At 49.9% G+C, this 12,608-nt stretch overlaps 1 protein-coding gene across 1 annotated transcript; it reads left to right on the forward strand.

The window, feature by feature from the left end:
- The first annotated feature begins 2,545 nt into the window (after positions 1 to 2,545).
- Positions 2,546 to 11,040, forward strand: ATP6V1G1 (ATPase H+ transporting V1 subunit G1). The gene is made up of 3 exons (XM_073313811.2): positions 2,546 to 2,710; positions 6,921 to 7,021; positions 10,263 to 11,040. Exons 1-3 carry the CDS (start codon positions 2,629 to 2,631, stop codon positions 10,434 to 10,436), a joined length of 357 nt encoding a protein of 118 aa, XP_073169912.1. The 5' UTR covers positions 2,546 to 2,628; the 3' UTR covers positions 10,437 to 11,040.
- Positions 11,041 to 12,608: the final 1,568 nt, after the last annotated feature.

Consider the following 12,608-nt stretch of genomic DNA (forward strand, 5'->3'; position numbering starts at 1 on the left):
CAGGGCTGTACTTCACCTGACAGGTGAGCAAGGAGTGTGTGGATAGAGGCTGGGAGTGGGCAGAACCCGTGCTCCATCCCTCCGTTGCACTAGCCAGTCCAGCTAAGCTATCACAGAGGGGGAAGTAATGCATGTTAAGAAAGGGTTGGTGCAGCTCATTTCCCCCTAGAACAGAGCGGAAGCATGTACCAGTCAAGCCCCAAGCTTACAAAAATGTTCTTCCCTTCAGGGCTATGTCAAACCTCGACAAAGTTTCATATTTGTTAAATTAATGATGGTTGAGAGCCAGCACTGGACTAATAATGGGAAGCGAGGTTCAGTATTAACTATGCAGAGATAGCATGTTTCTCCATAATACACAGTGGCAGGTTCATGTAGAATATGGTGGGGAATAAAATCTAGATTCAGAAATGCTTGCAATGCCAATTAATTTGAAATCTGTTGGAAACTGGGCCTTGAAATGTTGGGACCTGTTGAGCCTGTCCCAGCTCAGATTCTCTGACTTTGGAAAGATGAGCTGGCCTGGTGCACCTGCTCCAGAATATCTGTGATGACAGTCAATGGCAGTGTTAGTCTAGATATCTGAAAAAGGCAATTATCCTGCAGGAAGGAAAACCCCCACCATCCATATTGACTCAGGAGGAAGGAAATGTCAGCCTCAGATGGTTTGCCACATGCGAGCATGTGACTGTTGTATTGGTTTAAAGCATTTTACAGCAAGTCTATATTGTGGGTTCATCTCTAATGGGCACTAATTAAAAACATACACACGTCCCTTAAAACCTGCTGCTTCTAACAGATGAACATCCAGGTGGAAATCTTCACTTTCCCTGATTCACAGGACAGTGTAGAAGGAAAGGGATGGTCCTGGACCAGATCCACAGCCCACTGAAGTTAATGGAAGGATTTCACTGGGCTTTGGGTCAGTCCATTTAGAGTGGGAGAGGGGTGGATGGCTCCAGGGAACAGGAATAGGGTAAGAAGCTGCTTTAAATCCGGAGCGGGCATGCAATGGCTGAAAATTGTTAGCATTTGGCAGTTGTTCTGTGACCATGTATGAACTGATTTGGTGGCCACAGCCCACTTTTAAACGGACCAACGTTTACTTCTGAAAATTCATTATTGCAATCAGGAACCCTGGTTGGCAATGGGTACAGAGATGGGTAAAGGGCTGACAGCCTGATCCACCCCATTGACTTTAATGAGAGGCGACCAGTTGCCTTCAATGGGAGTTACATCAGACACCGAGCACGGAGTCCGAATTCCCTTCTTGTCCCCCAAGATCTGTGTAGTGGGAGCTGAGAGGTACATTGGTGGGACAGCGCGCATATGTGTGTTTGCATCTCTACTGCCATTTCTGTTTTGTCGATCACATGAATCTGCAGCAGTCTCCAAGTTTGGTTCAACATACAGTGTTAGGATCAAAGCCTTTCTCCTTATCTCTCCTTTTCATTGAAGTGAATTTGGTGCTGGATTGACAGGCCCACTAACCTCATTGACTTAGCTTCTGGGACTGGCAGAAGGTCATCAGGCCAAATGCTCATCATTCCTATTTAGTTCTCTAAATATCCAGCCTGACTCATTGCCCCATGTCCTTTCCATCATTGGAGACAGGAAAGATGTACCAGCAGATACTAATTCCTCCCTGCAGAACTGTGAATCACTGCCACAGCTTTAATTCCTCTATTATGGCGATAATTGTAGGTGTAACTTACACTATGCAACTCTACCCTGAAGGCCAATTCTGGTATTTTCAAAGGGATACAAAGGAAATTAGGTGTTTTCCAATGGGAGTTGGGTACCTAATTCTCTCAGGACCCTTTGAAAATCTCAGACCCAGATGTTCCGAGAAGTTCATAAATTCCCAGGCACTTTTCCGCATTCTGCGTTTCGGGGTTCAGAGCACAGGCCTTTGGAAGCAGTGTGAGTCTCCTTACGTCCCAGCGTGGGACTTTTCACGCAGTGTGATCACACGCTGGCATATTGGTGCTCACACCAACGGGGTCTCATGGCGCTGTGCCGGGGCCAGATTCGGATGTGGGGTGCGGGAATGATGCAGTGCCCGTCAGGGGGACCAGATGCCCCGATTTTCTCGGGGCCGTCCTGGTATTTGGGGCTTTGTTTTATACAGATGCCTATTATCCCCCCCCCCCCCGTCCTTGCCCCGCTTCTTCACCCTTGCGCTCTGGTCACCCTAGCCACCCCGCCACGTTCTCCTGCACCCCTGGGTGCTCAGCAGACAGGGCTGCGGCTCTGCCCCCCATCCCAGATCCACCCGCAGCCGGGGGAGGGGGCAAAGCAGGAGGGCAGAAAGGGGTGGAAGGACCCCGGCCATTGTGGGCCGGGGGGGGGGGGCAGAAGGGAGCTCCCCCCACAGCGATGGGGGGGCGGGGCAGAGGCCAAGGCCCACGGGCGGGGGCGGGGTGGTCAGCGCCCTGCAGAGCGGGGGAGGGGAGGGGGGTTGGGGCGCTGCAGCCATTGGGCGCCAGTGGGGGGCGGAGCCTGCAGTGAAGGGGGGAGGCTCGCGCGCCCCGCCCCCCCGCTCGCTGTCAGCTGACGGGGTCAGGTGAGCGGCGGCCCACGTGACCCGGCCGGGCCGGCGGAGCAGCGCAGAGCCCGGGTGCCGCCATGGCCAGCCAGTCGCAGGGCATCCAGCAGCTGCTGCAGGCCGAGAAGCGCGCGGCCGAGAAGGTGGCCGAAGCCCGCAAGCGTGAGTGCCCGGGCGGCGGGGGGCCAGGCCCGGGGGCCTCCCCTGCGGCGGAGGGGCCGGGGCGCCCCCGGGGAGCGGGCGTCGGGCCTGGAGCCGGGGCCCGTTTGCCCCCGTGTCCGGTCTGGGGGCCGCTGTGAGTCGCCCAAGGGGCGGCCCGGGTGGGCTCTCGTCTGGCTGCCCCTGGCCCGCGCCCAGGCCGCTGCGTGTCTGTCCGGGCGGGGCCAAGGGGTCGGGGGTGGGGTGGGTGTGTGTGTGTGTGTGTGTGGGGGGGGGGGGGGGATGGGTGTGTGGCTGTGTGTGTGTGTGTGTGTGCGGGGTGGGGTGTGTGTGTGTGTGGGGGGGGGGATGGGTGTGTGGCTGTGTGTGGGGGGGGGGATGGGTGTGTGGCTGTGTGTGTGCGGGGTGGGGTGTATGTGTGTGTGGGGGGGATGGGTGTGTGGGTGTGTGTGTGGGGGGGGATGGGTGTGTGGCGGTGTGTGTGTGTGGGGGGGATGGGTGTGTGGCTGTGTGGGTGTGTGTGCGGGGTGGGGTGTGTGTGGGGGGGGGATGGGTGTGTGGCTGTGTGTGTGTGTGTGTGTGCGGGGTGGGGGGGGTGTGTGTGGGGGGGGGGATGGGTGTGTGGCTGTGTGGGTGTGTGTGTGTGCGGGGTGGGGTGTGTGTGTGTGTGTGGGGGGGGATGGGTGTGTGGCTGTGTGTGTGTGTGTGTGTGCGGGGTGGGGTGTGTGTGTGTGTGGGGGGGGATGGGTGTGTGGCTGTGTGTGTGCGGGGTGGGGTGTATGTGTGTGTGGGGGGGATGGGTGTGTGGCTGTGTGGGTGTGTGTGTGGGGGGGGATGGGTGTGTGGCGGTGTGTGTGTGTGGGGGGGATGGGTGTGTGGCTGTGTGGGTGTGTGTGCGGGGTGGGGTGTGTGTGGGGGGGGGATGGGTGTGTGGCTGTGTGTGTGTGTGTGTGTGCGGGGTGGGGGGTGTGTGTGTGGGGGGGGGATGGGTGTGTGGCTGTGTGTGTGTGTGTGTGCGGGGTGGGGGGTGTGTGTGTGGGGGGGGGGATGGGTGTGTGGCTGTGTGGGTGTGTGTGCGGGGTGGGGTGTGTGTGGGGGGGGGATGGGTGTGTGGCTGTGTGTGTGTGTGTGTGTGCGGGGTGGGGGGTGTGTGTGTGGGGGGGGGGATGGGTGTGTGGCTGTGTGGGTGTGTGTGCGGGGTGGGGTGTGGGTGTGTGGGGGGGGATGGGTGTGTGGCTGTGTGTGTGCGGGGTGAGGGTGTATGGGGGTGGGGTGTGTGTGTGTGGGGGGGTGAGGGGTAGGTGTGTGGGGTGCGCGTGGGGGTATGTGGGGGGTGTGGGAGGGGGGGACGTGGGGCCACGGGGGATCTGTCATGCAGGGACTGAGTGGGTACCAGTCAAGACCCAAGCTTACAAAAATGTAAGGACAGGACCTTCCCTTGTGCGAAGGACTCCTGCAAGGCCGGGTGCGTGGGAGACACGTTGGTTCTGGTTTGGCTCTTGCTTACCAGTGCCCTGCATTAGGTTCCGCTGCTGTAAATTAATTGCAGCTGGCTCAGTGTTCGGGTTTTGTGCTGATGTTCCCTCCCAGTTTGAAGAGTGGGTTGGTGGAAGACCCTGGTTCCCGCTCTTACTTCCCCCTGGAACAGGAGGGTGGGCCTGAAACTCTTAGACTTCCTCTGTCTCACAAGACCGTTTACTAAGCCCAAAGAAGAATGCGATGTCCTGCACACCAGTTACTTGGGAGTAAGGCCGTGACTCTGTCATGGATTCTGTGACTTTCTGTGACTTCTGCAGCGGCTGGTGTGACCGACCCCAGGGCCACACAGGTGGCTCCTGGGCCAGCCGCACCGGCCGCTGCTGGGGCAGTCTCCGGCCACTGCCCCCTCCCCCAGAGCACCGGCAATGCCCCCAGGTGGTGCCTGCCCCAGAGCGCCCATGGCATCTCTGGAGCCCCCCCTCCAGAGCACCCAAGATTTAGTCCAGGGTATATAGTAAAAGTCACGGGCAGACCATGGGCTGTGAATTTTTGTTTACTGTCCATGACCTGTCTATGACTTTTACTAAAAATACCCGTGACTAAATCTTAGTCTTACTTAGGAGTAGAGCTGGTCAAGTTATTAATTACTAATTATCTGACGTCCCTCTCAGCTCATGGAACCTATCTTGATTTGTGCAATTTGTATCCGTTTGTACATATTTGCCAAATAGCTTCTGGAAACAGATTTCAGCTGATGTGTTGCTTGCAAGCTTTTTGCTCTTCATGACGTGCTTTGTCACCCAAATCATATGGTATTGTTTCTGATTGGATAACTTCAGCTCTTTAAGCAGGAGACTAGCAGTTGATGAATAACGCTTTCTGGTACAATTTGTTGGACAAATCATCATTTGGTATAATACATATAACTGTAGAGGTTTGTGAATGTTTTCACAGGCAAACTGGCCTCCCACATGTTTGTGAATAACAAACAATATGACCCCAGGAATAATAGAGTAAACTAGATAGGTTATTCGTGGAATGGAAAAAAAAATCAGTTTTTCAGTGGCAAATAGGAAAACTTCCATGGCGCTATATATATATGATTTCCATGTTTGAAAAAAAAATCTTCCAAAGATGAACAGGCTGTAAACTAGCACAGTGCAGCTTTGCTGAGTCTGCAGACAGGTGGCTCCAGTATCACTGCTGGTAGCTTTCTCAAGCAATAGAGGGATGAATCAAAAGAGTGGTCAGTTTTGTTGCTTTTTTTTCAGGACCCTTTGAGCAGTGGTGGAACTGATCACTGTTTCACACAGCTGCTACAGACCAGGTCAATCCCCCTTCCATCGTCCTAGTGATGTGCACACGGGGTGTGTGTTGGGCAGGTGTAATAACTGTGTCGTTCAGGAGTGTGGATTTTTCGTGCCCTCAAAGGGATCTAGTTACACCAACCTAATGTCCTAGTGTAGATCAGGCTTAGGATCTGTCACTTGAGAGAAAAGTGTGTGCAGTGTGTTCTATTTTTTTAAATATTAATCTATATTCGCATATGTGGCTATGTTTTTGTTAGAGAGGGCAAGATCAACGAAATGCACTTTGCACTTAAAGCGGAAGGTGGCGAGGTTTGTGGTGGTCCTTAGTTCCTGTGGGAGTTCGTTGCACAATCTCGGGCAAGCTCCTGAGAAGGCTCTGTCTCCTGGGGGGATGTATGGGAAAGAGGGGGTGGGTGACACTTCTCCATTCCAGCAGCTGGAGAGGCATTGAAAGGCTTCGGATTCATCAGAAAACTGTTCTACTATCTACAAATTAACATGAAAGATGGTGCCACCAAGCAAGGCCTCCAGGTACTGCTCTATTAGGAATCCCATCAACTGGGGGCTGGACCAGTTTTATTGGCCAAATACTGGCCTTAATTGGGTGGCTCCTCCATGTTTCTTATCTGCCTCTAGCTGGTAGGTTTACTCCCTTGGCTGTTGTTAATGAAAGTGACGTTGTGTATATATATATGTTGACTACTTACATAGAGATCCTGGCCCCATCCAAGTCAGTGAGAGTTTTGCCATTGATATAAGTGGAGCTAGGAATTCATCCATGGTCCCAGCCCTGAGGAGTTCAAGGTGTCACATTTTTCAAGACCGGTTTTAAGGACTGCTTCTGGCCTAGTAGCTTCAGCTTCTTACGCTGTTGTATGGGAACTGGATGGCTTTAGTTCAGTTTAATTACAGAAATCTTGAAGGGGAAAAGTTCATATAGCAGCTAACTCTCTTACGGCAGCTGCACATCTGTCTTGCGGCAAAATTAGGATAACTTGACCTTTCTGCCATGCAGATTCACAGTGCTCTGCAATGAGCTGTACTCCTTCTGTAAGCAGAGCCAGCGGCGGAGTGTTTTCTAGCAACATCTGCTGGGTTTGGTGGCTATTTGTTCATTATCAGAGCTCACCAGTTGGAGAGCGTGGCAATGGATCAATGGTACACAAGTGCCCTTCAAGTGCTTCCTGGAAGATATGGAAATACCAGTTATCTGTATGAATTTGGAAGGCTGTGGGAGGTTGGAGAGGGTATACTGCATTCTGGAGTTGATCTCCTGCAGTCTCTTCATAGCTTGCTATAATTGCAAATGCTACAGCAATTGCTGTGAGAGTCCAATAGCTTGGGGGAAAGTGCTGTCACTGTTAAATCTGGCCTGGCTGTTGGGCGTAAATTGTTCCTTAATAAGGCTCTTTCTTTGGAAACAGGAAAGAACCGGAGGCTGAAGCAGGCGAAAGAAGAAGCCCAGGAAGAGATTGAGCAGTACCGCCTACAGAGGGAGAAGGAGTTCAAAGCCAAGGAAGCAGCTGTTAGTTAGATAATTTGTTGCCATCAAATAACCACCGGGCTCCATCAGTGTTACTTGCACTGAGATCTGCATGTGATGATGCGGTTAGATCTCTGGGAAATCATGTTTGGCTGCTGCTCCTCTTGGTGGAACGTTCCACATGGGGTGTTCTGTCCTTGAGCAGTTTCCCTTAATTGCTTCTCTGTGCTTTAACATGCAGCCAGATGTCTTGGTTTATATCAGTGGAAAGGAGCCAGGGCATCAAAAATATTTTGTCGCATCTCGGAAGCTGGAATTTCTGCCCTAGCAGTAAAGCAGTTAATTAACAAGATCATACACTGACCAGTGCTCCTGCGGTCCCGTTCGTAGAGTATAACACTATAAGTTACTCTGGCAACATGCACAGTATGTATTAATGCTAGAAGCAGAGACAATGCTCGTCTTCCTGCTTCCCTTACTAAATCCAGTTCATTCTCACAAATGCTGTTTGTTACAATGGTACCTTGATAGAAGGCACTTGGGCCACAGACGGTATTTAATGCTAGAGTTTATTTGTCTGAAATACTGCTGAGGCCTGGATTACCCTCACCTACTCCCATCACCCAGCCTGGGACACTCGCCACCAGCATGTAGGTCACAACCTGAAGTGTCTGTGCTGGACAGCCCTGGTTCAGCAGCCTGTCTACAGCCCCAGTCTGGCTTCCACCAGCCTGGGCTACTACTTGCAGGGTGAACCCAACACACTCCCAGCCCACAGCTGGGAGAAAGATCTGTGCTCTGCAATGTACAGCCCTCTCCTGGACAGTTCAGAGATAATAAGGTTCATTTGTTCCTCTAAAGAGAAAAAAGCAGTTTACAGCTTATCTGGGGTAAATACACCCTTTCCCTGCAAGGTTTAGAGTAAAAAAGAACAGCCTATGTCCCGTGTTCTCTCTGATTTTTTCCCACCCATGTGCAGAATGAATTGGGTTATGTGCACCATATGGAGGTGATGTGTGACACATCACCTTCATATTGGTGCACATAACCAAATTCATGTGGTGGGGCCGGGGCCGAGGGGTTTGGAGTGTGGGAGGGGGCTCGGCTGGGGCAGAGAGTTGGGTTGCAGGGGTGTGAGGGCTCTGGCCGGGGATGAGGGGCTCTGGGTTGGGTGCAGGGGTGTGAGGGCTCTGGCTGGGGGTGCGAGGTTTGGGGTGCAGAAGGGTGCTCCAGGGCTATGGTGTGGAGAGAGGATGCCCCGCAGCAGCACCTGGGCTGGGGGGGGGGGGGGGGGAAGAGGTGCCTCTCCCCACTGCGGCAGCAGCCACAGGATAGGCACCCCTCCCCTGGCAGGTTTGAGCTGGGGCTGGGTTCGGGGAGGGATTCCATGGCACATGGGTGGGAAAAAATCACAGGGAACACGGGACATAGGCTGTTCTTTTTTACTCTAAACCTTGCAGGGAAAGGGTGTATTTACCCCAGATAAGCTGTAAACTGCTTTTTTCTCTTTAGAGGAACAAATGAACCTTATTATCTCTGAATGATCCAGGAGAGGGCTGTACATTGCAGAGCACAGATCCTTGGGGGCCAGGCTAGGTTGGGGCTGGGGGAGGGGCGACCCTCCTCCGGCCTCAGCAAGTCCCCCGGGCGGGTTCCCTGAGTGCTGGCACCAAGAAGGCTGCTGTGTGGCCCCCAAAGCTTACAGGGAACTTAGCCTATGTCCTATTGTTAGTTTTTACGTTATGCTATGTAAAAGGAATAAAGTTAGAAAGGATAACAAGCAAATGAAAGTGAAAACATGCGTCTAAAACTTAATCTAGCAAGGCACAGGTTTTGTTCACAATAGTTTCTCACGCCTATATTCAGTTCCCTGAGACTTCAAGCCCCCCTTTGCTTGAAGGACCCATCTTTCTTAGCTTGCAAGAGCTGTGTTTCCTTATGCTTGGCCAGTGCTGGATGCCGAAGATGGCATTTCTCCTTGCTTATGTTGTCCGAAGTTCAATGACTGTTTCAAGAGGCAGGATGACCTCATGCTGATTTTTCCCTTCCTGAGGGCTTCCCATCCCCCTGCTGGTCCTCTATGTAAATGGAGCTTCTATTGTTTCTGGTCGCACCTTGCTTAATTTCACTGTAGGTTGCTGCCATCCCTCATGTTCTGGGGGAATCTTTTTCTCCCTTTTGGTCAATGACTGGAAAGCCTAATATCAATGAGCAGCCATAATTCCATATGTAGTGTTGGTACATAGAGTTCACAATGATATTAATCGCCAGGGTGTCATAGGCTTTCATAAAAGCTCTCACTCTACACAATTTATAATACAGTAAAATTGATTCAGTTGTTCGTCACTTGAGGTTCAGCCCCCCTGTCTTTATAGACAAGTAAACCTTTGCAATGGCTTCTTTGAAAAGTAAAACCAGACCAAGGTTTCTCTCCTGCTGGGTGTAGTTGGATCTTGTCTTCTCTCCCACGGGTCTGTTTACATGATATGTAAATACATTCTCATTGTCTTTCAGAGTGCTTTGCAAAGAACTCCCAGGTGGGGAAAACTCCGCTTCATTTGTCTAGTGCAGACCTGTTTACCCCCCCCCCCCCCACCCCCAGCATGCCTATTTTAAACACACTTTAGTAATCATTCCAGCATATGTCCATAACTCTTAATACCCATTGCTTACGTACATCACCCAAGAATACTAATGATCAGGGAGTTGTTAGTTTTCAAGTGATACCCCATCATTCCTGTCTTGTAGTGAGGTGACTACAATAGTGTGTAGGGTGTAAACACAGAGGTGCTTAATCTCACAGAGTTGGGGGTTTTTTGAAGAACATCAAAGAATAGAAGGGATGAATTTGTATTGCAGAAGTGCTTTACGTCTTAAATTACATTGTTTGTAAAGGGCTTTGTTTTTTATTTGAAATTATTTTCTTATTGCAGTAGTGCCTAGAGAGCCCTAAACTGGAATCAGGGCCTCGTTGCTCAAATACCTAGAGAGAGAGACCGACCTTGCCCCCAAAAGCTTAATCTAAATATGTAAGGCAGTCTGAGGATGGGAGGTGAAAATAGAGGCACAGAGAAGTGAAGAGACTTGCCCAAGCTCACATGTTGGGTTATTGGTAGAGCTGGGAATGGAACCCAGATCTCTCCCGGTTCCCAGTACAGTCCATTAACCACGAGTCCGTGCACCAAAGGATGTAACTGTTCTGCCATTCTGTATATACACCTGAGCACAACATTTTGTTTGGTTGCCAAGTATCTCTAAGTGGGCTTCTTTCTTTCTTTCTTAGGCTCTTGGATCTCATGGCAGCTGCACCACAGAAGTAGAGAAGGAGACCCAGGTGAAGATGAGTGCAATCCAGGGCAACTTCCAGAAGAACAGGGAGGAAGTCCTGAATAACTTGCTGATGTTTGTGTGCGACATCAAACCGGAAATCCATGTGAATTACCGCATCAATGGATAGCGGAGGGGGAAGGAATGGGTCTATGGAAGTGTTAGCAATAACAGCTATGCTTCAGATGAAGTGTACAGCCCTTAGACTTGCTATAGCCCTGTGTGCTTCTCGTAGAGGTGTTAAATTATTTCAGTAAGTTGTAGGCTATCTATCTTGTTGGAGAGACTCTAGTTTACCTTTATATGGATTCAGATCTTATCCAAAGATTTCATGGCCATGTCTCAAATATGCATTAAGTGTGATCTAGATATTTAAGGGGAACGTTAGCATTCTGTGCTTCTTGGTGGGTGTTAAAAATCAGTTTTCCTTGCTCAAAAATGTGGTGAGATGCCGGACAGGTTTAAATTGCAAGCCTCTGAGTCTGTATCTATTGGAAAACACAGCTCTGATGGCCTCATAGAGTGGAGTTTGTTACTGTAGTAGTGTTGGTAACATGAAAATAGGGTTAAGCCGAGTAAGGGAAAAAAAATATTCTGGGTGTGCAGTACTGGCTAGTAGTCCTCAGGAGCTTGTGAATGACTGTGTCTTAAGCACCCTCTATATATTCTACTGTTAACTTGAATTAGAAGCCTGGCACTATGATATTTGAAAGTAAAGAATTTATTTAACTCTGGAGTCTCTTCAGTTTTCTTTTTTTCCCCTACCCTTTTACTTACTATCTGTTGCAGTAGCACCTAGTTGCTGTGTACACACATGGGTCCTCACCCTGAGGAGCTAACAATGTAAATAAACAAGACAGACAGGGTAAGAGGAGAAACGGTCCTAAAGAGGTGAAGCAACTTGCCTGAGGTCACACAGCAGGTCAGTGACAGAGCCTGGAATAAAACTCAGGTATCCACTAGACCACTATGCATCAGTGTTCCTCAAAAAAAAAAAAAAAAATCTTCCATGATCACTTGGCGAAATGGAAGCTAGTCATTCTTTCCCACTGTATTCTGGTAATCAGACACTGAATGCAGTAATTATCCTTCCTTTCTTCATACTCCCATACTGATCTCTGCTGTACTGTAATACCCAGGTTGTACTGATTTAGGCAGCATCCTGCTGAGCTTAAGAACAGCGTGGGACAAAATACACTTGTACATACTAGTGTTTGTGTCCTGACTTGCAAAGAAATCGAAGTGCATCAGACCTCATTTAGATAGGCTTCTTGTTTCAGCATTTATCTCCATTAATTGGGGTGGTGATAATCCCTAATCTTGATAAAAGCTCTGTAAAGGATGGGTGAGGGAGACCAGCCAGGCAAGGGCTGCTTTTATGGATAGCGTCTCTATAATTAAAGTAAGCAAGAAATGTTCTACTTGATGCAAACCTGTTGCTTGGGAACAGACCAGAAATAACAGCCTGCACTCATAATAGTGTTGTTTGTTAGGGGGTCTAAAAACTCCTACCTCACAAGGGCGCTTTGATAGTGGTTAGGGGAGAGCGCATCAACCCTATCTTTTGTCTTAATTGCTAAGCTAAATTCTCATCAAATACCTCCTTAATAGATTCCTGAAAGAGCCTCTTCAGAAAATCAAGCTATTAAACTGGCTATGAAATTGAAACAACAAGCCCTACCTGTGTCACATTTCAGTGGGCCTGGAAAGAACCAGGACCGTATGATGCCTAGAATTACTTAGGCCTCACTCTTGGAGCCTGTTCCACTGGAATATTAATAAACCATATCAATGGCTGGACAGGTGCCAGCTGACTTCCCAGCCACCCCCCAGGGGAGAGGTGGTTGGCTCCTAGATTTAATCCATTAGTGTTTGAAGCATTTGCTGCTGCTATTGTAATGGACAGATGATGCAGGGTTCCAGTTTTGTATCCTTCATAGAATATTTGGCTAGCTGAATGCTGCAGTATGTACCTGTTATCTGTGGTTTCTCTTCTCTGGTAGACAGTCTGAGAAACAATGGAACTCTCTCTTGCTGTAGTCATCTGGAAGCACCTCATTAATAATGTCTAGGTGCCCACAGCTGCTTGGTGATGCTGGCTTTTCCTCCTCATTTGTCCTCTTGATTGGGGTGGATTATCTTCTGTTCCACTCCAGAATTCCTCTCTGGCTGGAAATGTAAAGATTTCAGCCATAGGTCATGCTGAGGCTTTAATGCTTTTTAAGAATGCCAACAGCCTTTTGCTTTTCTACCTATTGGCATGCTGTTCCTGAAAAGTCTTATTACAAAAATTATCTGACTG

Source organism: Lepidochelys kempii, chromosome 16 (genome assembly GCF_965140285.1).
Source record: "Lepidochelys kempii isolate rLepKem1 chromosome 16, rLepKem1.hap1, whole genome shotgun sequence".
Lineage (NCBI taxonomy): Eukaryota > Metazoa > Chordata > Testudines > Cheloniidae > Lepidochelys > Lepidochelys kempii.

What these genes read in the sequence shown, in the direction of transcription:
- ATP6V1G1 (XM_073313811.2), top strand. Translation starts at nt 2,629, where the DNA reads ATGGCCAGCCAGTCGCAGGGCATCCAGCAGCTGCTGCAGGCCGAGAAG. An exon ending in GGTGGCCGAAGCCCGCAAGC is followed by an intron (nt 2,711 to 6,920) that starts GTGAGTGCCCGG and finishes CTTTGGAAACAG; the next exon opens with GAAAGAACCGGAGGCTGAAG. An exon ending in TCAAAGCCAAGGAAGCAGCT is followed by an intron (nt 7,022 to 10,262) that starts GTTAGTTAGATA and finishes TTTCTTTCTTAG; the next exon opens with GCTCTTGGATCTCATGGCAG.